This window comes from Euleptes europaea, chromosome 4 (genome assembly GCF_029931775.1).
Source record: "Euleptes europaea isolate rEulEur1 chromosome 4, rEulEur1.hap1, whole genome shotgun sequence".
NCBI lineage: Eukaryota > Metazoa > Chordata > Lepidosauria > Squamata > Sphaerodactylidae > Euleptes > Euleptes europaea.
The window spans coordinates 120971231-120998305 of record NC_079315.1 but is presented as its reverse complement, the minus strand read 5'-3'; the positions used below and the strand labels follow the sequence as shown (position 1 = coordinate 120998305).

Here is a 27075-nt window from a genome sequence, read left to right as displayed (position 1 = left end):
GGGAAAGAGAAGTCTGAGAGAGAATAAAACCAACCCTGTGGGAGCAGCTGCTGATATTCAGGTGCTGTTATTGTAATCTACAAAGCAAATTGGATCTCCAATGGCCCAGTCAAAAGTTCTGCTGAGCAAGAGCCCCAAGTGCCCCCCCTTTCTAAAAAAACTTGGCTGGCACCAGGAAAAGTGTCAGTGGGTACCATGGTGGCCACGGGCACCATGCTGGGGGGCCCTGGTCTATAAGGAAAATCCCAGCAAGAAAGGGTAACTGGTGCTGCACAACTTTCGTTCACCGGGGGGGCGGAGGCGCTAAGAAATAACAAAAGTGCATGGCAGCCACTGAAAACAACACAACAATACAATCTGAGCCCTTTCCTTCGTCACCTCTGACCTGCATTTAGCCTTCTGTATTTCAAACTCAAAGAACAGGTTTGGACTAGATGACCCTGGTGGTCCCCTTCCAACTCTATGATTCTATAAATACCAGGAAGGTTCACTTTGTGTTAAAACATCAGAAAACAGAAACGCCAGCTGCAAGAGCAGTTCAGCAGTGGCGCACACTGCCTAGAGATGTTGTGGGATCTCCTTCAGACAGAGGATTTCCAGGAAACCCTTGGGCAGATCATGCCTTGGCACAGGGCATTCGATGCCCGAGCAGGGCCAAGAAACATGTCAGATCCCTCCAAGTCTGCAGGAAAATATTCTCTATAAACATGCAATTAAACAGCCTGATCCTCTGGGCTGGAAGATGTCACGGTACACAACACTGGTCTCTTGGCTGCTTGTGCAAAATGTAAATAAAGACCAAGAGCTCAGGGCAGGCGTGGAGTTCATGTAATCTACGGCTATCCCTCTCTCACACAATGACAGACATTTTCTATCCTTGTCCTTGGCACATTTAATTTAGACAGGGAGGGTCTGGTCACTGCTTCCTCCACTGCTGACCCCAAATATTGACACCAGCAAGGAGCTCCCAGCATGCATGCATGACATCTGGGGAATGCCCTTGCCCAATGAGATTTCCTGTGCTTTTCCGTAGCGCACCAGGATGTATATGTGATGCCCCAGCATGCCACGCTGCCTGCTGGTTGCAAAGAAAGAAACCATTTTAATGTGGCGTAAACAGGAGACATTCTACCCAAAGATCATAAAATGAAGGGATGCTGGAAAAAAGATGCTGGACCATAAATTTTGTCAGCATAACAGAAATTGTTAGAAATCAATAGGACAATTTATGATCAGTCCCACATCACAGACAGGAGAGATTTTTAGACAAAGACACTTCCCAAATAATTTGTTTAGCTGATGGAAGATAGTCATTCCTATTTTTGGCATATTAAGCCTCTTTTATAGATTTTGTTGTTGTCTACATGAAACCATTTTAGAAAGGAAAAATGGAGTACTGGAGGAAGGGTCATGAATAAAACTAGGGTTGCCAACTCTGGGTTAGGAAATTTCTAGAGACTGGGGGTAGCGCCTGGGGAGGGCAGGGTTTGGGGAGGGGAAGGACCTCAGCAGGGTAGAATGCCATAGAGTTCACCCTCCAAAGCTGCCATTTTCGCCAGGGGAACTGATCTCTGTAGTCGGGGACTGGTTGGCAACCTTAACAAAACAGGCATCGTATTACAATCCAAACTGTGAACATGTTTATGGCTAGAGATATAAACCCTTTGCAAATTAACGAAGTTGTTCCACTGAAATCAGTAGGGTCTACTCTCAAGGAAATTAGCTGATGTTGTTATTGCACAACCAATAACAATGTGACCCTTGCCTAAGACTGCAATTCTCAACTCCTTTTATTAGGCTTTCCCTCAGCTTGCAAGAAAAATTGCATTTAGAATTTGGATGTCTTACCCGTTTCCTGAGAGTTGATTTGGAACCCCTCGGATATTGTAAAACCCCACTCTAGAAAAAGAGACAGAAAATGTGAAATTAATCATTGTCGACTGATACTTTTGATCATTTTAGAACCACAGAACTAAGAGCGCCTCTTCAGAACGGCCCTTTTGACCAGATATCCCAGTTCACTCTGCAAAAGGATCACTAACAACTCTGACCATGACCTGCTTAATACAGTTCCCCCATGGAGTAAGTACACATGAACACATGAAGCTGCCTTATACTGAATCAGACCCCTGGTCCATCAAAGTCAGAATTGTCTACTCAGAACGGCCACAGCTCTCCAGGGTCTCAGGCAGTGGTCTTTCACATCACCTACTTGCCTAGTCCCTTTAACTGGAGATGCCGGGAATTGAACCTGGGACCTTCTGCATGCCATGCAGATGCTCGACCACTGAGCCATAGCCCCGCCCCCCCTAGTCCCTCACCTGGAAGCTGAAAGAGAGAAGAAAAATGATGCTAAATCACATCAGCTCTGTAGACAGGATGGCCACTCTGGACTGGGAAATTCCTGTAGATATAGGGGTGGAGCCTGAGGAGAGTGGGGTTTGGAGATGGTGGATACCTCAGTGGGGTATAACACCATGAAGTCTACCCTCCAAAGTAGCCGTTTCCTCCAGGAGAACTGATCTCTGTACTCTGGAGATCAGTTGTAATTCCAGGAGATCTCTAGGCCCCACTTGGAGATTGGCAACCCACTCTGTAGAACTGGTTGTCAAGAAGCATCTGGAAAGAAACAGAGGAACCTAGCAAGACAGAGGAGTCTAGATGGGGAGTTGCCCCCATCTTCTGCAGTGAAAGGCCCACTCTCAATTTATCCATGGATGGTCCATTGCATGAAGTCAACAACTATTGAGCATAGTTTGGCACATGATGGGAGTTACAGAATGAAATCATTCATAGCTTGAAGCTGCACAAGGCTTTCAGCAAAAAAAAGTCCACTCTCACAGAGGTCTCTGATTCTCTTCACGGCCATTCTTCTGGGAAGGAAGGGCTGTTTTAACCTGATTCAGCAACTTTGTTGACTCACAGGATATTTCCAGAGTGCAATTTCAACCAAAGGGTTCAAATTAAATTAAGTGTTTTGATCTAAACATTGGGAAGAACTTCCTGACAGTTAGAGAGGTTCCTCAGTGGAACAGGCTTCGTCGGGAGGTGGTAAACTCTCCTTCCCTGGATATTTTTAGAGGCTAGATGGCCACCTGTCAGCAATGCTGATTCTATGACCTTAGGCAGACCATGAGAGGGAGGGCAGGAAAGGTTTCGTCAGAGCTTGGCTCCCGTGGCTCTTTCTTACATGCCCAGGGAAATGCCAATCGCCACTTTGGGGTCAGGAAGCAATTTTCCTCAAGGCCAGATCGGCCAGGGATTTAGGCGTTTCTTTGCCTTCCTCTGGGCTTAGAGCAGGGGTCACTGGGGGAGTGGGGGGGGGAGGTAGTTGTGAATGTCCTGTGTTGTGCCAGGAGTTAGATTAGGTAACTCTTGAGGTCCCTTCCAACTTTATTTTTCTATGTTTCTAATTTTGTTAGACCCAGGTCAGCCAGCACACTGCTAACATGAGGAAGTAAAGCATAAAGAACATACAATAAGAGCATAAGAAAAGCCATGCTGGATCATACCATGGCCCATCAAGTCCAGCAGTCTGTTCACACAGTGGCCAACCAGGTGCCATGAATCTGACAAATCCCCTTTTAAAATAGTCTATGCCTTTGGCCATCACCACATCCTCTGGCAGCGAATTTCACATTTTAATCACTCGTTTAAAGGAGTATTTCCTTTTGTCCATCCTGAATCCACTGCCCATCAGCTTCATCGGATGCCCTTAAATTCTAATATGTTGGGAGAGGGCAATAGGGCTACGTTGTAACTGACTGGCCCAGGAAAACGTTTCTATTGATGGAATACCATGTTCTGCATTTTTGAACATGTCCTGTGTAATATTTAGGGCTTGTTCAGACAACAGCTCCATTTAAAGTTTCTGCAGGTCCTAGTCCTATTGCAAAGAAGAAACCAAACCGGCTTACAATCTCCTTCCCTTCCTCTCCCCACAGCAGGCACCCTGTGAGGTAGGTGAGGCTGATAGAGCTCTAACAGAGGTGTGACTAGCCCAAGGTCACCCAGCCGGCTTCATGTGAAGGAGCCAGGAAACAAATCCAGTTCACCAGATTAGCCTCCGCCGCTCATGTGGAGGAGTGGGGAATCAAACCCGGTTCTCCGGATCAGAATCCGCCGCTCCAAACCACTGCTCTTAACCACTACACCATGCTGGTATCATAGTATTGATTGCATGGGTTTACACTATGTAATCCTTCCTGAGTCTCAGTGAGAAAGGCGGACCCTCAATAATGCCAATACATAAAGAGATAATAAACTTCAGAGCTACAATACAATCTGCAGCCTCCTCCCACCTCCTCTTTCAACGGAGCGTCGGCAGACGCTTAGACTCATCTTTTCCTGGCAACTGCAAATTCATTTGTCACAGGGCGGATGTTCTCATCACTGTTTCTTTTGGGGAAAGCAGAAAGGCTGACACGCTTCTTAAATTGACACAGATTGTTTTGCTGCATCTGTGGAGGCTGCAGAAATTTAAAACCAGAGCCAGCCAGCCCAAAGGAATGGCTGGCTGGGCCGGCTGGCCACCTGGTACCCAGGGTCAGTGGCCCCAGGCTCCGCCCAAACAATCTGGAAATTTCTTCTTCCTTGCTTCCGTCAGTGGTTTTGAATTACGGCAGCCTCCACAGGTAGTCAAAATCTAATATAAAGAAAAGCAACTTTTAGTGTTCCCTGTGGCAATCAGCAGTAGGGAGGCCGATTTACCCACTATTCACCAAAGTACTTGTCCTAATCTGCTGCCAGAGAGTCATTGTTGTTCTAGAAGACAGCTTAATACACTTCGAGAAATAACAGGCATCTTTGCACATGTCTGCTAGGAGATGATTAAAATCCTGGAGACTGCTCACGTCTTCCATAAAACCTTCCTTGCTTTTCTTTTGTTTACCCAGGTACAAAAGGAGTGATTCATATGTCACCAAGCCCGGGCTGAGTCTACATCTCTGCATCATTGATACATAGCCCCAGCACTGCACAATTGCATCATCCAGGGCCATTCTAAAAGCACAGCCCATGGGAGGATATGCACCATCAACAAGCAAATCTACTGAGATTTTTCTTCTATGCACCAAAAGGGATGGCTTTGGGCAACAGCTTGGAGATGGATGTTTAAAATCTGGTTTGGGGTATCATTTTGGGGCACCCAGTGTGGTATAGTGGTTAGTGTCAGACCAGGATCTGGGAAACACAGGTTCATATTCCCACTCTGTCATGGAAGCTTACTGGGTGACCTTGGTCCAGCCACACGCTCTCAGCCCAACCTACCTCACAAGGTGGTTGTGAGGATGAAACAGAGAAGAGAGAACAATGTTAGCAGGTTTGGATCCCCAAAGAAATTAATAAATTTCCTTTAAAAAAAAAATTTAGGGGCTGCCTTTCCCAATCACTCAAAGACTTTTCTGTAAACCTGTCACAGGGATCATTATAAAAAAAATCAAACGAAAAAATTCACCGTCAACCAAAAAAATCAGATAGATACAAGAATCACAGCTCACAAATGGCAGCTACAAATTAAGTCAAATCCAAACCTTGTGTAATCAAATAATTAATTATCCAAAGGGGACATTCTGAACAAAAATGGCCATTTGGACAAAAATGTCTTACACCCCCGATTAAAAGTACAAAGGAAGTTAGCCTTCCTAATTTCCTCTGGGTGAGAATTCCAAACAGACATTCTCCACAGTGGAGCCAAGGTTTTTCTGAGCACCCACAGAGAGGAAGGAACACTTTACAGGAATATCTCCCCTTCTGATCATTTTAGGTGGGTAGGTGTGCTGGCCTGCAGTAGAAGAGCAAGATTTGAGTCAAGTGGCACCTTAGAGACCAACAAGATTTCCAGGGTATAAGCTTTTCAAGAGTTAAAGCTCCCTTCGTCAGGTAGGATGCTCCATTGCTGGCGTAAGAGCGGTAGTCCTCAAACAGAGAAGCTTCAAGGGGAGATTACAATGGGAGATTGCTGAACTTGAGTTCATTCTCAATTCAGAACAATGGTCCCCCCAGGGCTGAATAGTCATAGGATTTGTATCTCACCACAGATGCTAATTTTCTACCCCTAAGCATTTTTCTTCTACTCTACTCTGATTACAATAGGCGTACCTCTGCATCCTGAGTTCCTTCTTTGCAACATCCCTCCCACCTTCAGACTGGGATATAATGACTCAGGGATCTCCATTCCAACATGTATCTGATGAAGGGAACATTGAATCTCAAAAATGTATACCCTGGAAATATTATTAGTCTTCATTTTTCTACTGGACTCGAATCTTGCTCTCCCCTTCTGATGAAATCTCCATTCCAAAGCATTACTTGGATCCCATGGATCCACTGAACTATGACTATGTTTCCCCAGCACAAGAACACTTCCCTGAGAGGAATCAGCTAATGCCAGAGAGAAAAGCATCACCACTCATCCTTGGTTTTACTGAAGCAGACATAAAAGATTTCCCCAGCTACTCAGCCTGTTAGAGCAGAATCAAATCTACAAAATTAAATTTCAGTTTCTATAAGACTCACTGAAGGTGACGTGGGGCGTAAACACAGAAACCACAGCAGGAAGTGTGGCTAGCGGTTCCAGCAAATACAGCATTATAGATTTCAGCTGTACTAAAGGAATTTTTATTGTCTAAAGCTGATCTTTCCATGTCAAGAAGTGCCTGTGATAAGGTACTTACATGGCAACCACTACCAAAATGAATAAACCTTGCAACAACGTCACTGGGCTAAAACAGCGACACGGTTAGGGGTATCACTAATAATACTGATGAATGCTGTTATTACTTAATAACCCATAAAGACAACCTGCTAGGTTGCTTATGGTCTTCTGAAATACACCCTGACAGCCAAAATGATCTAAATTTGGTACAAGAACAGCTGGACATGTTGATGAAGGTTCAACTTATTGTTAATTTCAACTAAAAACGCCTCTTTAATGCTACAAACACAACCCAGTGGGAAATTCTCCCAGAGAAGTGCAATCCTAGGAAGAGTTATTCTCCTCCAATCTCACCGATTTCAACAGATTTAGACTGAACTCTGCCTAGGATTCCATTGTGCCACTCTCCTGCAGTTCCCATTTATCTAAGTGGATCTGAGCAAAAGAACTTAATGCTAGATTGTGCCGACCGTTATTAACATTTTTGTCCAAGGGCTAAGTAAGAGATTTTGGACCACTGGCAGAGACAGAAGTGAGGCCGACAGAAGTATAAGAAGAAGAATATCACCAGTGAGAAAGAAGAAGAAGAGTTGGTTTTTACATGCCAACTTTCTCTACCACTTAAGGAAGAATCAAACCGGCTTACAATCACCTTCCCCCCCACAACAGACACCCTGTGAAGTAGGTGGGGCTGTGAGAGCTCTAAAAGAGCTGTGACTAGCCCAAGGTCACCCGGCTGGCTTCATGTGCAGGAGAGGGGAAACAAATCCAGTTCACCAGATCAGAGTCCACCGCTCATGTGGAGGAGTGGGGAATAAAACCTGGTTCTCCAGATCAGAGTCCACTGCTCCAAACCACTGCTTTTAACGACTACACCACGCTTGTTCTCCAGGCGTTCAGACATATGACTCTGTGATTGAAAACGCAGGGAATTGACCAAGAGGGAATCAGATGGTAACTAGTTTGGTTAGTGATTTCTGCAGTATTGTTTGGAACGGTTTACATGGAATTCCTAGCTGGCCAGGGTGAAGACACAGGGTCTCACACAGGGAAGAGACAGCAAGCTGAGGTGGAGCTGTCCTTCGGTTCAGGAGGCAAGGAATCTGCACCAGAGGCAGCAAGGGCAGGAAGACCTGGAATCCTTGCAGCAGGGAGCTGTCCAGGACAAAGCACATGCTGGCTGGTAGGAAACGTTGAACAACAAAGGTTAAAGCTTGGCTGACGGGTTATAAAGAGAGCTGACAGTCCCGTCCTTTCCAGTAGCCACAGCGAGGGTCCTGATCCTGCCAAGGCCTAGAGAGTTGTGTCTTCCTCGTGAAAGCAAGTGGTTCTCTGCCTAGACCAGGATTCAGCGTTGCTTTTGCTCCTGGGGACACTGTGGTGGGAGTGGAGGCGGAAGGGACAACTTTGTGGGCCGTTATCCACTGGTACTTCTGGCTCTTAGAATCAGAGTTGGAAGGAACCTCCAGGGTCATCTAGTCCAACCCCCTGCCCAATGCAGGAAATTCACAACTACCTCCACCCCAACACCCCCAGTGACCCCCTACTCCATGCCCAGAAGATGGCAAAAAAAACTGCAGGATCTCTGACCAAACTGGCCTGGAATAAAATTGCTTCCTAACCCAAAAGTGGCAATGGGCATTACCCTGGACATGTAAGAAAGGGCCATGAGAGCCAAGCACTGCCGCAACCCTTCCTACCCTCCCTCTCATGAACTGCCTAAGTTTACAGAATCAGCACTGCTGACAGATGTCCATCTAGCCTCTGCTTAAAAATCACCAGAGAAGGAGAGCCCACTACCTCCTGAGGAAGCCTGTTCCACTGAGGAACTGCTCTGTCAGAAAGTTCTTCCTAATGTTCAGCCAGAAACCCGTCTGATTTAATTTCAACCCATTGGTTCTGGTCGACCTTCTGGGGCAACTCCGCACCATCCTCTCTATGACAGCCCTTCAAGTACTTGAAGATGGTTATCATGTCACCTCACCTTGAATGGGAGCTGGCTGTGGCAGAGAGGTTTTTCCCTAGAGATCTGGGGTACAAGGAGTATCAAAATGCTATTTCCAAAGATAGAATCACAGAGTTGGAAGGGGCCATACAGGCCATCTAGTCCAACCCCCTGCTCAATGCAGGATCAGCCTAGAGCATCCCTGGCAAGTGTTTGTCAAGCCTCTGCTTAAAGACTGCCAGTGAGGGGGAGCTCACCACCTCCCTAGGTAGCCAATTCCACTGTTGAACAACTCTTAATTATAAAAATAATAAATAAATCCTAATATCCATCCGGTATTGTTCCACCAGCAATTTAAACCCATTCTTGTGAATCCTATCCTCTGCTGTTGGTAGGGTGGAGTATAATCTATAGCAGCCCATTTTCTGAAACCGACTAATGATTTATGTGCTTTAATTGAATTATTTTATAATATTTAAACGTTATTTTTAATTGCTCAAAATGCTTTAATGTTTTTATGTGTGCCACCTTGGGGACTCTGATTGGGTGGAAAGACAGCATAAAAAAAGTTTTAAACAAAAAGAGCTGAGGCATTTTAAAGATTTCCAGATCCCCCAACACATAAATTATTTCCATTTACTGGGGCTTCCAAACATAACGATTCCAAAGCTCTGCATATATCTGCATAGCTGAAGCACTTCATACAATTTTATGTACTATTTCTAATAGTAACATGTAAATAATATATTTACAAACTTATAATATGATCAGAGTTTGTTTGTGTTGGCAAAGCAATAGAAATCATTTGAAATAGTAGCTATAAAGCCAAATGTAGCTTGCTTGCCTTTAGATCCAGCATTTTCAAACAGGGTTTTTACACATTCACATTATCAATTATACATGTATTGCTGGTATCTGCAACAGAAGCATTTGTATTATCTGGCACAGAGCTTGAAATCTGGATTTCTACATAATAACTGCAGAAAAAAAGTATTTCATGCCAAGCATATCTGAAATGCCAAAAAATAGGAGGCTTCTCAAATACTGTCACAAGGAAGAAGGAGGAGAAGAAGAAGGTTTTTACAAGATGACTTTCTCTACCACTTAAGGAAGAATCAAACAGGCTTACAATCATCTTCCCTTCCCCTCCCCACAACAGACACTCTGTGAGGTAGGTGGGGCTGAGAGAGCTCTTAATAGAACTGTGACTAGCCCAAGGTCACCCAGCTGGCTTCAAGTGTAAGAGTGGAGTAACCAACCCGGTTCACCAGATTAGCATCCACCGCTCATGTGAAGGAGTGGGGAATCAAACCCGGTTCTCCAGATCCAGAATCCACCACTCCAAACCACTGCTCTTAACCACTACACCATGCTAGCTCCCCCCACCCACCCAATACAATTTTAAAAGAGGGCTTTCTGCAGGTTGGAAATTGGATGGGATGTGAAGAAGGAAGAGGCAAAAAAGAGAGGAAATAGGATAAGCTGAAGAGTTTGGAAAGGGTCTGTGGCTCAGTGGTAGAGCATCTGCTTGGTCCCAGGTTCAATCCCCCGCATCTCCAGTTAAAAAGATCAGTGATGTACAAGACCTCCACCTGAGACCCTGGAGAGCCGCTGCCAGCCTTAGTAAGCAATACTGACTTTGATGGACCATGAGTCTGATTCAATATAAGGGAGATTGGTATGTTCTGATGCATACCCACAGGCCTACCTTAGACAAGTAGACTACTGGAAGCACTTACAATGCTTTCCTCCAATCTACAATAGTGTTGGGGATAAGTGGAAGGCAATGCTGAAGCGAGTAGGTTTGTGTGGGGGAGACTGAGACATGCGGTTGAACTGAGGCTCCCACACATCAGAATCCACGAGGCTTCATATTCGGACACTAAACTTTCAGGGCCCCGATAGCGCAAAGAGTGGATCATTGGTACTTCAGTACTAGATGTTAGAATCATAGAATCATAGAGTTGGAAGGGACCACCAGGGTCATCAAGTCCAACCCCCTGCACAATGCAGGAAATTCACAACTACCTCTCCCCCCCACACCCCTAGTGACCAGAAGATGGCCAAGATGCCCTCCTTCTCATGTTATTATTGTACTCCCCTGCATACTCCATGGAGGGAAGGCAGCATTGTATAGTCTGATCTCGCCAGATCTAAGCAAGGTCCATAATTGTATGAGAGATCTCCAAGGAAGGCTGTGCAGAGGAAGCCAATGGCAAAGCACTTCTGCTTCTCACTTGCCCTGAAAGCACCTTGCCGGGGGTCACCATAGGTCGGTTATGACTTGATGGCACTTTGAACACATGAAGCAGCCTTAAACTGAACCATATCCTTGGTCCATCAAAGTCAGTATTGTCTGCTCAGACTGGCAGCAGCTCTCCAGGGTCTCAGGCAGAGGTCTTTCACATCCCCTACCTGCCTACCTTTAACTGGAGATGCAGGGATTGAACCTGGGACCTTCTGCATGACAAGCAGATGCTCTACCTCCAAGCCACGGCCCCTCCCATTAAACACACACACATTACAACATCAGAAAGACTCCGCTGGATCAGACCAAGGTCCATCAAGTCCAGCAGTCCGTTCATACAGTGGCCAACCAGGTGCCTCTAGGAAGCCCACAAACAAGACAACTGAAGCATTGTCCTGCCTGTGTTACACAGCACCTACGATAATAGGCATTATACACACTCCATGTCAGTAAGGTCACCTATCATTTAAAAATACTCATATTTGACACAATGAAGCTGCTTGTAATCAGACAACAATACACAACTAAACACAGCAGCAAAGGATTAAAATATAGTTCTACTGACATTTAAAGCCAATCTACATGTCATGGGGGTGAAAGGCAGCCTGAGGGGCACTTTTGATAGGCATGGGTGAATAGGAAGGGGAGTAGTAGAAGAAAAGCAACATCAGGGAAGGAGCTCAGCATCTGCATCACCCCCTACACCCCAACACAAACATACCACTCTCTGCACCTACACAGGACTCAAGCTGGCACGGTTCACCTTTCTCTTGCTGTCCATAGGCTGCAGTTGCCAAAGCGTAAATGTGAGCAGCTCCCTTTCTGAGCCAGGATGGTGAAAGCACAAGGGAGTGGCACACTGCCCTAGCCAATCCATGCCCTCCATCCCCAGATTTCTCTCTCTTCTCCATTAGGTTCCTCCCCCCCCCCTCCTGGAGTGGAGCAACCTAAACATGAACCCTTCTGGGAGTGTGAATCAAAGGACGACAGAGGATGGTATCAGAGAGAAGCGAAAATGCTGCTCTGCGCCATCTGGTCTCTTTGCCTAGATATGTCTTGAATGTTGAGCATCTGGGTCAAAAATTGCTCTCCATCCCAGACAGAGTTCTTCAATTCCCAAACTGTGCATGTGGTGGCAGGGTGTACAACAGATGGGATGCAACTCGACTTATCAAGGATCCACTTCAAAAAGCATGTGGACAGAATCAAGCGGGTGGAGAGAATGACGAGGATGGTCAGGAGCCTTTCCTACGAGGAAAGGCTGAGGGACTTGGGAATGTTCAGTCTGGAGAAGAGGAGGTCGAGGGGGGACATGTTTGCTCTCTTTAAGTATTTGAAAGGCTGTCACTTAGAGGAGGGCAGGGAGCTGTTCCTGTGGGCAGCAGAGGATAGCACTCGCAATAATGGGTATACATTATGGGCAGAAAGGTGCCAGCCGGATAATAGGAAAAAATGTTTACAGTAAGAGTAGTTCAGCATTGGAATGGGCTGCCTAGGGAGGTGGTGAGCTCCCCCTCACTGGCAGTCTTTACGCAGAGGCTGGACAAGCACTTGTCAGGAAAGTCTCTAGGCTGAACCTGCATTGAGCAGGGGGTTGGACTAGATGGCCTATATGGCCCCTTCCAACTCTATGATTCTACTTACGGCTACAAAGAAAATCTTGGATATATAACTGCTATGCTCTCAACATACAAGATATGCAGAAGAAAGGATACAATCTAAAGACCTGCCTTGGGTGGGGGGCCTTGTGGAGCTCTTTCCAGCTTTACGATTCTACAAAAAATGAACTCTGTTGTTTCCTTTTGTACTTTTGCCTCATTTTGCCTTTTCTTGTTCACCTACGTCAGAGGCCCGCGAAATCATTTGGTCTGGCCCTTCAGGGGTCCTGGCAAATCTCTAGCTCAGACGGATCTAAGACTGGTGATCCGCCCCCTCTTGCCGACAGGATTAGCCTCTATTCAAGGCGGATGTGAGTTTGTTTTGCCAAGAAAAGGCACGTTTTTCCCCCCTTGAAGAAGAGTCGTTAGCTATGGAGCTGCTAGGACCGCCCAAGAAACTGTGTTAACCCTTTCCCACCCGGGCCATGGAGAAACGTATTCCCTCTAAGTCTTGCAAAACATGCGTAGGGTGGGAAAGTGCCGGAACAGGGCGTTACTGGACCGGGCTCCTTCGCCTACAAGCCCCGAGCAGCTTGTCGCTCACTCCGTCTTGTGTTTGCTGCCCGGCCTGAATCTCTCAGGCCCAGCTGGGGACGGCAGAGCTCAAAAGCGAGTAGCTCTACGTGGCGGACACTCGGAGCCGTCTCCAGTCGTGCCTCTTGGCTAACTGTTTGACCAAATATAGCAGGCTAATTTTTAAGTTGATAATTTTGTACGGCCCGCGAATGTTGTTATAAATATCCAAATGGCCCTGGGCAGAAAAAAGATTCCCCACCCCTGACCTACGTACAGAGAATATTTCAAGGTGGTAACTGACTGTGATCAATAAATTTCTCTAATATCTGCGACTTTCCCCTCAGCCCTTGATTGTCCGAGAAGATATGCCAGCAGCAACTGTCACTGCGAGGGAAATGGGAGCTTCATTAAGTCCCCCACCCCACCCCGAGTCCTGCCCTGCCCTAATGAATTTGATGCTGCACTTCCCATTTCAATGTCCAGACCCACTTACATTGGTCAGATTCAAAACGAGATTCCAGAAGGAGCTAGCAGATCAGTTCTTCCCTACATTAAACATAGAGGAGTATCAGTATTTCAGCACGTTATTTTATTTCAGGCTAAGCTTTCACAGAGCGCAGCCCTCTTCCTGTAGCGGTTCCTCACTAGACTGACACTAATATAGCAGGTTATGAAGCAAGCAATTAAACGCTGGGGGGTAAAAGGGCCCCACTGGACTTAATTAAATCTGTGTATGTCTAGACCACCTTTCCAGCAGCAGCAGGTGGTCCGGGCATGCAGCCATTCCGATTGTGCATATGCGTACTTTCAATTTTTGCCAGTTAAGTTTGCAGTTTAAAGTACTGATTTCCAATGACGATTGGCAAAACGCCTATGTCGATACAGAATTTCATCCTCATGTGAGAAAAGCAACACCTATTTTTTGTCGCCTCCTCTGGGAGAGCCAAGCTGGATTCCCTACTCTGCCACGGAAGCTTGCTGGTCGCATTCTCTCAGCCAGCCCTGCCTCACAAGGTTGTTGTTGTAAGAATAAAACGGAGTAAAAAAAATAAAAAGGGCATCATTACCTGCTTTGGGTTCCCATTGGGTTCCCACTGGGGTATGAATATCTAAATACTTCCAAATAAAACTCCAGAGGGGTACGTCATGGAGCAGATCGATGACGTCATGGGGACCAAAAAGTGACGTCACGCGCGTGGCCCTCCTCTTACCTTACGCTTGGCGAGGTCTTTCCCCGGCATCTCCGCGGCCTCAGCTGCCTGCTTTCCCCTTTCCCTTCCCTAGATCCTCGTCGCCCCTCAGCAGCTGCCGGATGTTGACGGCGGCTTCCATGGCAACAGGGCGGAAGTTGCTTTCCTCCTGTGCCACAGAGGCAGAACGGGAGGGGGGGCAGAGGGTCGCGTCCTCCCTCCCCCTCCGACGAAGTAGTTCATCCCGGGGGAAGCTTGGGATCGACAAAGCGGGCGGAGCCTCCTCTCATGAATAATTAATCGGGAGGGCGAAGGGGGAGGGCCGCGCGCCGGCAAACCCGGGCCTCGAGACGTCGCGCGCCCCGCCCCTCGCGCCCCCTCTGCTGAATATGCAGAGGAGGTGGGCGGAGCGCGGGATGAGGCGAGGCCGCCGCCGGAGCGGCGCGTGCGCACTGAGGCGGCGGGGACGGCGGGGCTGGGGCTGAGTCACGGCGGGGCCGCCTCGTCCTCCTCCGCTGCGCACCGTCGGCGGCTCCGAGGGGGATGAGGCAGCGGGCCGCGGCCGGACAGACCCTCCTGCGGCTGCTGCGGCGGCGGCACTGAGGTGGGAGGAGGCGGCGGCGCCTGGCCCCGGCCTGGCCCGGCCCCGGCCCGCCTGCCCGCCGGCACCATGATGGAGGAGATCGACCGCTTCCAGGTGCCCGCCGTGCGAGCCGAGATGCAGCCGCTGGTGAGTGGGGCCGGTCGCCTCACCCGCCTCAGGTTCCCTCAGGGCGGGAGGGGGGAGGGGCGCCCCTCCCCCACAGCACCACGGCGGGGGGGGGGGCGGGGAGCTTCCCCCAGACTGCCTTGCGAGGGAGGGAGCGAGGGAGGGGCGGCGCCTGGGGAGGGACCGTGGCGCCTTGCCCCCCCTCCTCCTCGGGGTGGGGGGGGGCTTTGCACGGGCGGCCCCACCTCTGCGGCAGGCGGCGGCGGGGGGGGGGGAGCGGGAGAGGAGGGCGACTCCCTCTTCCTCCCTCCCCCCCCTCCAATAGGGTGTTTTCCTTCTTGCAGGGCGGGGGTCGCGGGGGGGGGATAAATCTGACCTTTCTGTATTGGGAGTCTTTTGGAAGGGGGTGAAAACTCTCCTTTGCGCCCTCTTCTTACTCTCGCCCCCTCCCCCAATATAAACTTTCTATGGGGGGGATATCTCTTTCCATGTTTTAACCGCTGGGTAGGGGGGTGCTTCTCTGATGAACATGGATCGAGACTTCTGGGCCAGATATTTTTTTTGGGGGGGGGCTTCTCTAATACAGGTGGATGAAGCCTTCTAGGCCAGATTTTTGGGGGGCTTCTCTGATGCCCGTGGATCAGGACTTCTGGGTCACATTTTGGGGGGCTTCTCTAATGCACGTGGATCAAGGCTTCTGAGCAAGATTTGGGGGGCTTCTCTAATGCCCATAGATCAGGACTTTAGGGGCAGATTTTGAGGGGCTTCTCTAATGCACACAGATCAAGCCTTCTGGGCCAGATTTTGGGGGCTTCTCTGATGCCCATAGATCAGGACTTTAGGGGCAGATTTTGGGGGCTTCTCTAATGCACACAGATCAAGCCTTCTGGGCCAGATTTTGGGGGCTTCTCTAATGCCCATAGATCAGGACTTTAGGGCCAGGTTTTGAGGGGCTTCTCTAATGCACACAGATCAAGCCTTCTGGGCCAGATTTTGGGGGCTTCTCTAATGCCCATAGATCAGGACTTTAGGGCCAGGTTTTGAGGGGCTTCTCTAATGCACACAGATCAAGCCTTCTGGGCCAGATTTTGGGGGCTTCTCTAATGCCCGTAGATCAGGACTTTAGGGCCAGATTTTGAGGGGCTTCTCTAATGCACACAGATCAAGCCTTCTGGGCCAGATTTTGGGGGCTTCTCTAATGCCCGTGGATCAGGCCTTCTGGGCCAGATTTTTGGCTGGGTGTTCCTCCTTTTCTTTTTCCACCCTTCCTTGGGAGGGAGTCACCCATGACGCTTTTTTATAAGAGGAGTGATGTTCTTTTCTTCTTCTCTGTCCTCTCCACACACGCATGTGGTTTGGAGTGGACTGCAGCTTTAGAGGGCCTTAGGAATTATGCAGGCAGGAGATTATTTTGTTTATACCCCACCTTACTCCACTGAAAACCCAGAGGCGTAAAATGTTCTCCTCTCCTCAATTTTAGCCTCACAGCAACCCTTTGAGGTAGATCAGGTTGAGAGAGAGTGCCTGGTCCAAGGTCACCTAGCAAGCAAGGAGATTTGAACCTGTGTCTCCCAGATTGCTAGTCCGACTCTAGCCCCTATGCCACACATGGTTTGGAAGACGGTGGGGCAAAGGCTCATACTGCCTTTGCCAGACCAGGCAGTGGCTGCTAGGATCACCTGGTCAGCAAGTGCCCCTGTGCCCAGCACCCCAAGGTCAGGATGATGGCCATTTTGTTTCTCCTGGGGAAGGGCATGGGCAGAAATACAGAAGAATCCTCATTCTGAATTTCACCGCAAAGATAGTTTTGGTGTTATGTTTTTGGGGGGATTTAAGAGGAGTCATGCTCTGGAGGAACAGAGAAACTGCCTTGGCCACGGGGCGCAGTTGAATGCTTGCCTAGGGGAGGGTGCAGGAGATGTCTGCTCTCTCATTCCTGGTTTCACAGACTTTTTGCTTTACAGATGTTGGGGGGGGTGACTGTGAGTAAGTAGGAGCTTTGGGGGGATCTTCTTCCCCTCCGGCTGGCATCTGCTCTCTGTTGCAGAGGCCTACGGAGGCTGCATGTCCTCAGACAGTTTGGCTGCTTCTTCTCTGCGGCTCTGTCCGTTTTCCCCTTTTCTGAATTCCATCAAACCCTATTCTCTTCAGAGTGGTTTGCTGTACTACAGTAACACAGTTTGGGGGTCTGCTTGCTCCAATTCAGTTCCCTCCGGGAGATCTCAGAGGCCTGGTCTTCCCTCTGTTTCTTTTTGGCTTTCTGGCAGTGAGAAATGACTGCATGTTTTGGATCCTTATCTGGCTGGCTGATGATGTAATCTTTTTGTAAGCATGTATGGGAGAGGGGATAAATATTTCATGTAGGGAGCATGTACAGGCAGTAGGGGGAAGGAACTGATTTATTATGACACTTGCCAGGGTCTTTGTGCCCAGGGAGGTACTATACTGTGTGCATTCATGTCATGGCAGAAATGGCTCTGTATCCTGTTCTGCTTTTTAAGTGAGAAGCCTTGGTATGCTGTGACTGTTGGAATAAAAAGGTTTTTGCGTGAAAACCCTTTCTCTTAGCAAGAGCACAGTGGGTTAAAACATGCATAGGACTCTTTATGAGGTTGCTGTCCATTGGAATGGTTCTGAAATGGCAATGAGGCGTGCATGTTTCTCAGGTGCTGCCAAGCCTGTTTTATTCACAAGTGCTTTAAATAGATGGTAGATCACAGGGGCTTTATTAGGTGTGGGAGCATGGAGTTTTGTTTTAATTATGTATTGTAATTCTCAAGACATGGGAAAAGGTGGGATATAGATGTGTTAATAAATAATGCGTAGGCATTCCTTAAATGGGCAAAATGAAACAGGAGCCTAGTGGCGCTGTAGAGGCTTACAGAACTTATTCCATATCTGCTTTCTTGAGTCAGAGCTCAGTTCATCAGACACATGACATTTACATCCATTAGGTTGATCAATTTATGGCAAATTCTTCATCTGCTAGTATACCTCCCTCTACCGATCTGATGATCCGTCTCCCTTATTGCGTAGATTGTGAGATCCCACCACTGTGTTGTGTGGTCCACACACAGAGGGTCATGGTCTGATTTGCTGCCTTCCAACCACCTCACCTCCACGTTTGCTCCCTGCCTTTATTTTGTAGTATTGGCTTTTGCTTCAGCTTCTTTCGTAATGGTTCAGACATATTTAAAATTCCTAGACATCTTTTCTAAAAATCGTAACCCTCAGGCCATTCTCTGGCTGCAATAATATTATAAATTGCTCAGCCATAGCTTCAAACTTCTTGGCAGTTTGAGATTCCTAGAAAAACAAAAATGGCTAAATTTACTAGAAAATAACCTGATTTCCTGAGCAGAGCACAGTCAAATTTAGCATGCTTATTTTGTATTTCATAGACTAACTTTTAAAGTATCCAATGTTAATGGTATGTCCCAGTAGCATCAACTACTCAAAATGAAATATTTGATTGGGGGGAGGACCAAGTGTTGTTGAAATCTTCAAACAAGTTCAAAGCATTGTGTGGAAATTATTTTTATTGCAATGATGCTTGTAAGCATTTAAAGATAATATAGAATGCAATTTTTTACATTCTGTAAATTTAAGATAAAGACACTCAAAACTGTAGATGCACTACTTCTAGCATACCTGAAGAACAGTCCATGGTGTGGTTGTCCATTTACCTATTGCAACGGAGTTTAGCTTTTGTTTGCGGAGATTACTAGGGCACCTCATCACTGGTTAGTTCCTTAAATAAGATGATAATACTAATAATAATTTACTGTTATTCACCTTTAGCTTTGCTATTGACTTGCGCAGCCAATCTGGTGGAATTAACACTTGAGTTTTTATGTGGATTATTATATGTATTTGTGGTCTTATCCCCCACCCCTCACACACACCCTAATTTACAGATCAATAAAACATACACAGTCTCTCACATTTCCCAGTCAATAATCAATTGAAGAGTGCTGGTTACAACTTTGAAACTGTTTAGCTTGTATAATAATGTTTTAGCCGTGGCATCTGTTCATTGTTACCGGTACTAACTTTGTGAAATGATAAATGGTTAGAAATGGTACATGTTCCGCAGAAGAATAAAGCCATGGAAAATATTCCACCCCACATCTCTGGATGCTTGCTGACATTTTGTTCAGTTCTCATCTTCCTCCCTTGAGATCTGATGTCCCAGAATAAGCCACATTCAGTTGCATTTCGAGGACTTGATAGGAGAGTCTCTTCTGTTCACCCATCATTAACTATTAGCCTGAACATATGCCTTTGGAAGTGTTCTGTGTGTGAGTTTGTCTGTACCTTTCATCTTTCTCTATTACATTATGTTCTGTTTCTGTATCTGTGTGTGTAAAGTGCCGTCAAGTCGCAGCCGACTTATGGCGACCCCTTTTGGGGGTTTTCATGGCAAGAGACTAGCAGAGGTGGTTTGCCAGTGCCTTCCTCTGCACAGCAACCCTGGTATTCCTTGGTGGTCTCCCATCCAAATACTAACCAGGACTGACCCTGCTTAGCTTCTGAGATCTGACGAGATCAGGCTAGCCTGGGCCATCCAGGTCAGGGCTGTATCTAAGCAGTACTAAATGCTACATGAAGTTTGGCGACTCCTGCATGTACTCCTTGAATTTTCCTTGCTGTTTGATCCTGGCCTGTTTCCCCTGAATATTTAAGTATTCCATATATTTCAGCCCAGTACAAAACCTTGATATGATTATTATGCTTGTCTCATGTTTTCTTCAAGCATCTAACAGTGCACCAGAGTAGAGGAGGTGCTTTGAGGATTATCATTGGCTTTCCCTTGTTTTCTTAATGTTCAGATTTTCAGGGGGAAGGATCAGATCAAGGAAGTGATGCTGGTGGGAAACACACATGCACTGGTAGTTTAAGGTAGCAAGGGCCAGGTGTTCTTCTGTAGTGTACTGAGCTTAAGCCTTGCCAATTCTTAATGGTTTCTTTGGATTTTAGAATTACATACCAGCTTTGGCACATGCCATGTCATCTATGTAACCAAAATCCTCTTCCCTGGTTTGGAGTTTCTGATTGAATATGAACTGAATATTGCAGCATTGGTTTGGCAGCATATGTCATAAAGCACGAAGACCTGAAAACTAGGAGCAGAGAACTGCAAGCCTTGTGGGGGGGATATAGGAAACTGTGCAGAAGATAGAAACCCTTGCACCTCTCTGCTGGATGCTTTGTCCAGATTCCTCCTATCTGGTGTCTTTGACAGATAATTCTCCTGTATTGTGGTAAAGATAGTAAGAGCCCTTCTGGGTCAGATCAGTGGTCCGTCTAGTGCAGCATCCTGTTTGGCATAGAGGTCAACCAGGTCGCCCTGGATTGGAAACAAACGAACAAGGCAAGGAGGCAAATGCCTTCCCCACATGTTGCCTCCTAGCTTCAGGGTTTACTGCCTAGGAATATGGAGCTCCCTTTTAGTCTCCATGGCTAGTAACCATTAATGAATCTAGTTGAACCTGGTTGGCCACTGTGTGAGCACACTACTGGACTTGATGGGCCTTGGTCTGATCCAGCAGGGCTTTTCTGATGTTCTTATGTTCTTGATCTATTCTCCATGAACCTCTCTAATCTCCTTTAAAAAACATTTGTGCTTGTGTCCATTGCTACCTCTGCCAGCACTGAATTCCACCATTTAATTATTCATTGACTACAGAAATATTTCCTTTTTTGCTGTCCTGTGCCTATTATCCATCAAATTCATTGGGTGTCCCTGAGGTCTGGTATTATGGGAGAGCCCAAAAGCTCTCCTTGTCCACTATCTATATCCCATGCATTAAAAAAAATATTTTTGCTGGTGACCTCCAAAAAATGTGGGGGTTGTGGACCCATGTGAACAGAAAGCCGCATGGGACTAGGTTGCAATAAGCAGAGGAATTAAACATGATTGCCCCCTTCCCTCATGCCAGGGGAAAGCTAGTAGGATGGAATCCTGTATCTCATCATTATGTATTGGACAGGTTCCATTCTTATATATTGTACAAACTGTTAAGCATACTTCTGTCTCCGTTGTGGTCATTCTTTTTGACCCTTATGAGAAACCTTTCTCCTTACAGTATGACTTGCGTACAATCATTTTTCAGTTCACATCGCCCTGTGTACTTTCCCATTTTCAGGAAATCCAGAACATAGATGAATTGTAAATATTTGTACAGAGTGCCAATCAGGCTGAAATCACAAGTTAGAGGCCAGTCTGATTGCTCTTGCCTAAGATTGATTTAGCTGTTTCCTATGAATAAACACCTCTTCTTGTTACTGCTTTGTATGCGTAAAGTGTGTTTGCTCTGCCTTGACTTTCAGGGTTACTGCACTTGTATTCCCAGCGATGTATTAAGAGTTTGAAAATGTTATAAAAAATACTGTTCGCACTTTCTATGGGGGTTACCGCATTATGTATTCCCAGCGATGTATTAAGAGTTTGAAAATGTTATAAAAAACATAGCTTTAAAAGGGTTTTTGGATACCTCGGCTAAAAAATGGTTGGAAGACATCTTCACAGCTAAAGGGGCCAAACAAAGTGCGAACAATATAGAAAGTACAAAGAGTATTTTTTATAACGTTTTCAAATTCTTAATACATCACTGGGAATACATAATGCGGTAACCCCATATGTATTCCCACCAATGTATTAAGAGTTTGAAAACGTTATAAAAAATACTGTTCGCACTTTGTTTGGCCCCTTTAGCTGTGAAGACATCTTCCAACCATTTATTAGCCGTGGTATCCAAAAACCCTTTTAAAGCAATATTTTTTATAACATTTTCAAACTCTTACATTGCTGGGAATACAAAGTGCGGTAACACCAATTCTCTCGCATTTTGCGTTAATCTCCAGAGTTTATTACTGGGCCTCAGTTTTGTAAGGAGGAGCTTCAAGGGAAGGAATGCTAGTTTGTGTGGCAGAAAATTTGCTTAGCAGGATCACATGCAGCCTTCCTTCCTTCCCAAATGGGAAGCCAAAAGGAATGCTCTCTTGCCTGCAGTTGCACCTTATGGCCCTTTTGAATGGGCTGCCCCTCTGTCTTGAGTGCCTGCTTCAGAGCCTAGTGCTTGTTTGTTCTTGATGTGTGTGTGTGTGTGTGTGTGTTAAGTGCAGTCAACTCACGTCCGACTCCTGTCGACCCTATGAATGAAAGTCCTCCAAAATGTCCTGTCCTTGACAGCCTTGCTCAGATCTTGCAAATTGAAGGCTGTGGCTTCCTTTATTGAGTCAATCCATCTCTTGTTGGGTCTTCCTCTTTTCCTGCTGCCCTCAACTTTTCCTAGCATGACTTGATAATGAGGCTTAATTGCTTGTCTTTCTCCTTCTGGGGAACACCTGAGTATCTTTCTGAGTTATTTCTGCAGTTGGAGAAGAAGAACCACAACTTAAATCAGGGCAAAAGCATTCTTGCAAAGAAGATAGCAGATGGTGGCAGACCTGCAGTGTCATCTGTGTATGTTTACTCAGAAGTAAGTTCTACTTGATTCAGTAGGGCTTATTCCCGGGGAAGGGTACATAGGATTGCATCCTAAGACTGCAGTCCTGTGTACATGTGGGAATAAGACCACAGAATGCAGTGATATTTCTAAGGACTTCTAGTGTGCGGTGGCGATTAGTTTTTTTCATACTTTATGCTTATGGCATAGGACCTTGGAAGCTTGCTTTGGCATTTTAAGTGCTCTGTGGCTCACAAATCTCCAGTGGCCTTTGTTTACTTGTGGTTATTTGCCACTGAGAGGAGGATAAACTAAATTGCTGTTCATCTGGAATGCAGCAGCAAGAATGACTAGAACACTACAATGTGGAAATATAACCCCTGCACCTGGGCAATTTCATTGACTCCTTGTTGGTTTCTGGGCACAATTCATGGTGCAGGTTTATTTATTTTTAAAACATTTATATCCCAATTTTCTTCTTGGTTCAAGGCAGCTTACAATAGTAGTTAAAACATTCCCAGCTAAAACCAAAGATAAAATAACAAGCCCCAAACCCCTCCCCCTTAAGAGAGGCCTGCTATTCAAACCCCTTCAAAAGCCCTGTGAACAGGTAGGCCCTGCAGCGCCTCCTGAAGAATTCCAAGGAGGGGACCCCCTTCACTACTTCAGGGAACCCATTCCACAGAATCAGAGCCACAGAGGGAAAGGCCCAGGCTCTGGTCAATGCCAGACGGACCACCCTGAGTGGTGGGATAGCCAGCTGGTGGCATGCAGGGACATATGGAAGGACACGGCCCTGCAGGTATGTGGGGCGTAGGCCGTGAAGGGCTTTAAAGGTCATAACCAGCCCCTTGAATTGAACTCAAACAGACTGGTAGCCAATGAAGCTGTTTCAAAATGGGCAGCATATATTCCTAGAGGCTAGCCCCCGACAGTAATTGGGCAGCCACATTCTGGACCAGTTGTAGTTTTTGGCTTGTCTTCATCTTCAACGCCCCAATCAGCCTAGCCCTAGGGCGATGAAAGAATAATTGCTTGGTTGCTTAGGTAATCACTGAGGTCCGGCTGTCAAATATTCTGTGTTCTCAGGCATTGGGAATAGAGTATTTTCAATTGTAGCCTCTAGTGGTGATGGAAAGTACCATCAAGTTGCAGCTGACTTATGGTGTCTCTGTAGGGTTTTTTCTGGGCTAGAGACAGAGAGGTGGTTTGCCATTGCCTGCCTCTACATAGCAACCCTGGCATTCCTTGGTGGTCTGCCATCCAAGTCCTAGCCAGGGCCAACCCTGCTTCGCTTCTGAGTTCTAACAAGATTGGGCCAGCCTGGGCCATGGGGGACAGGGCTAATAACTGTGTGCCATCAAGTCACAACCAACTCATGTCAGCCCCAGGGCTATGGGGTTTTCAAGGCAAGAGTTGAGCAGAGGTGGTTTTCCATTACCAGCCTGTGCATAGCAACCCTGGTCTTCCTTGGGGGTCTCCCATCCAGGTACTAACCTGTCTCCCATCCAGGTACTAACCATCCAGGTACTAACCAATATCTGATGAGATCAGGCTAGTCAGGACTATTAATACTGCTTGTCTAGGTCACAGAATTCCCTCCCCAAGTGTAGGTGTAACAGCCTTCCTACTCTTCTTGAAGATCCATTTCAACACGTTCCAAGAGCTTTGGAGTAGGGTGGGGGTTGAGTGTATTATACTGCTGTTCAATTTTGGGGTGGGGTGGGGTTAATGTTGGTGTAATGGTTAAGAGCAGTGGATTCTAATGTGGAGAACCGGCATTGATTCCCCACTCCTCCACATGAAGCCTGCTGGGTGACCTTGGGCCAATCACAGTTCTCTCCAAACTCTCTCAGCCCCACCTACCTCACAAGGTGTCTGTTGTGGAGAGAGGAAAGGAAGGCAATTGAAAGCCACTTTGAGACTCCTTTCAGTAGAGGGGGGGGGAAAGTAAAGGTAGTCCCCTGTGTAAGGTAGTCCCCTGTCATTACTGACCCATGGTGTGACGTCACATCCCGACGTTTACTAGGCAGACTATGTTTACGGGTTGGTTTGCCATTGCCTTCCCCAGCTGGGTGTAAAAACCAACTCTTCTTCATTGGTAGCTAGATACCTTTGGCACATTGTTTCAAGGCAGAGGGTTTAGTATCAGTATTTGAAAAAATAATAACAACAGTGTTGCCTGTAAATAAAACTCGGAAGAAGAGTTTGCAAGAATCTACTCTGACAAGGGAAACACAAAAAAGCTGCTTAATGTTGCCTCCTTTTTGCTTTAACCTTGAGATCCAGTAATTAAAATATCTTCAAGGTTTTGTCTCTTCACTGTAACATCTTGGGAATGTGCCTGGCCCAAGCTACCATGGCAGAATGGGAATTCAAGCCTGTGTCTCCCTGTTCCTCGTCCAGCACTCAAAACACGACACCACCCTGACTGTCTCTTGTTGCTGCGCTTGGGCTGTTGGAGATGTCCTTTCCCAAAATAGCACCCAAACACCATGTTAATGGGGAGGGGCTTCGGAGAACTACAAACAATCACACATTGATAATAAAGAATCATCTCGTAACATGCTGAGAGGTAGCATGTTATTTTTCTGTGAATGGCTTTTTCAAAATATGACACTTTTTGTTGGAAAGTTCCCCCCATTAAATTTAACATATGTAAGGGGATTCAAGTAGAAGGGACACAAAGAAAAGAATTTTATAAACCACAGAACTTCTGTAAATCTCTGAATCGATTTTATAAAATCAAGTTTCTATCTTCATTTTAAAAGTGGAGTCTGGATTTTAGCTGAATGTGATTTTGGAGTGAGATTATTTTTTTCAGTACGCACTACAGTTTCTAGATAATAGGCACATTCACATGGAACAATTCACCATACTTTTGCTGAAGCTAGAATACAGTGGATATAAATCCATTCAGAATGAGAACACCAAGGTTACAGTGACTTGATGCTTTGAAGGAATAAATTCAGAAGCACAAGATTCCTAAACTAGCAAGCATTTATTATAATGCGCCATATGTCCCATCTCTGAGCACCCTACAGGTGATGCTCTTCTGTCTTGTGTTGAACTTTGCCTTTTTAATTAACTTAGTTATTGTCCCCAAAGCAGAATGTAGGTTTGTCTATAACAATCCAACATTGCTGTCAACATTAATCAGTAGAAAGTGCGCATCCCTTTTACAGCCATGTCCAATGCCGGGTTATTAGTGCACACGTTGAACTTAATGCAGTTTTTGCTCTGAACACGCATGAAGGATTCTTCCTCAAAAGCTCATTTCCAAGTTTTTGAACAGCGGTTGCTCAGTTGAAGAATCTAGTCGCCTTCTCTGTTTCTGACCCAGTGGGATCAGCATAGCTGCAGACACTTGAAACACTCCTGACAGCCAGAAGTGGGGTTGAGACTCCACAAGCTGCACAAAAGCACTGCGGAGAGGCAGGCTGCCCAACCCTATGCTAAATCGAAAGGTCACAGATGCTGATGGTTCACTTGTCAACCTGTTCTTTTTATGAAACGTCTTGCATGCCCCCACTTACTGAAGCTCAGCTTTGTGTGCTCCTGCTGACAAGCTGCCATTTATGTCATGCTCCAGGTTGGCATAACCTCCTTGGGTATTCAACGTTTCGTTATTGGTTAATTTTTTGGCTTTGTGTGCCCCTGCTGACAAGTTGTCATTTATGCTCTGTGTCAGCACAACCTCCTTGGATATCCAACACGGCATTGTTGGTTAATCTTTTTCCTTTGTCTAAGTTTGCTGTGGGCTTTAGAAGGCCTTCCTTGGAGCAGTCTGGCGTTCATGTTAACGGCAATCAGACAGCTAGATTGGAGTCCAGCAGCACATCTTAGAGACCAACATGATTGTTGGGGTATTAGTTTTTAAGTGTCAAAGGTTCCTTTGTCAGATACCCCCCCCCCTAATCTTGTTGATCTCTAGGACAGGAACCCCTGAAATTAGCAGAACTGGTCTTCCAGGCTAATTCTCTTCCTCAAACAGTGCCTTTGCTTGGTTCCTTAAAAGGGAAACACCCCATATAGGAAGAGTTTGAGCCTATAAAAAATATGCTTCAAATGATGTTGCTGTCTTGCATAAATGCATTCTAGCCCTCAGGTGATCTATGAAGGCAAGAAAGAAGCAAACTCCTTTTTATCTTGGAAAAGAGTAGTTATTGTTTGTATATATTGATTTTGATCACCGGGTATCAGTCACTGGCACAGAAACTTGCTTGAGGGCCCCTGTGAGAAGATAAAGCTTGAACCGATAAAGGAAGAATTGCTGCTAACAAACAAAATCTGTCAAATCCTAACATTCAAAACAATGTCTGGCCAAACTCCTAAGAAAGAAAATTACAGTCCTGTCACACAGGGACAGGTTTGAATTGCCAAATGACAGTAGTAAGGAAGCATTTAAGTCTGCATTTCAGGGTGTTATTTGTTAAAAAAAAACTGTGAGCACAGGCTTTGGTTTCATGGTGAGGCCTGTTCTAACACTATGTGTTTGAGGCAGACTACATTTTGCAAATCAGTTATATAGACTAGTTAGTCATAGACCACCAGAAAGCACAGTGTCTCTTGAATCGATTATGCATACGCTCTGAAAATACTTTGCTTTAGTAAACTGAAGACTAGTAGTTGCACAGCTTCTCAAGTATGACAGCCTTTATTACTGATAAATATGGTCTGGACCATCGTATCTGCAGGACTGC

At 46.2% G+C, this 27075-nt stretch overlaps 2 protein-coding genes across 3 annotated transcripts in view; one reads left to right on the top strand and one right to left on the bottom strand.

Annotated features, from left to right (window-relative positions):
* The window catches only part of DNAI1 (dynein axonemal intermediate chain 1), a 143963-nt gene extending 129700 nt beyond the window's left edge, over nucleotides 1-14263 (bottom strand). The window contains exon 1 of the mRNA XM_056849093.1: nucleotides 14234-14263. Within this exon, the coding sequence (XP_056705071.1) occupies nucleotides 14234-14263 (30 nt within the window). The remainder of the gene's footprint in view (nucleotides 1-14233) is intronic.
* Nucleotides 14264-14875: 612 nt separating this feature from the next.
* FAM219A (family with sequence similarity 219 member A) overlaps nucleotides 14876-27075 on the top strand; it is a 62711-nt gene continuing 50511 nt past the window's right edge. For both annotated transcript variants that reach the window (XM_056848709.1, XM_056848708.1), the window contains exon 1: nucleotides 14876-14942. In XM_056848709.1, coding sequence (XP_056704687.1) covers nucleotides 14883-14942 — 60 coding nt within the window. In that variant the 5' untranslated portion in view covers nucleotides 14876-14882. The remainder of the gene's footprint in view (nucleotides 14943-27075) is intronic.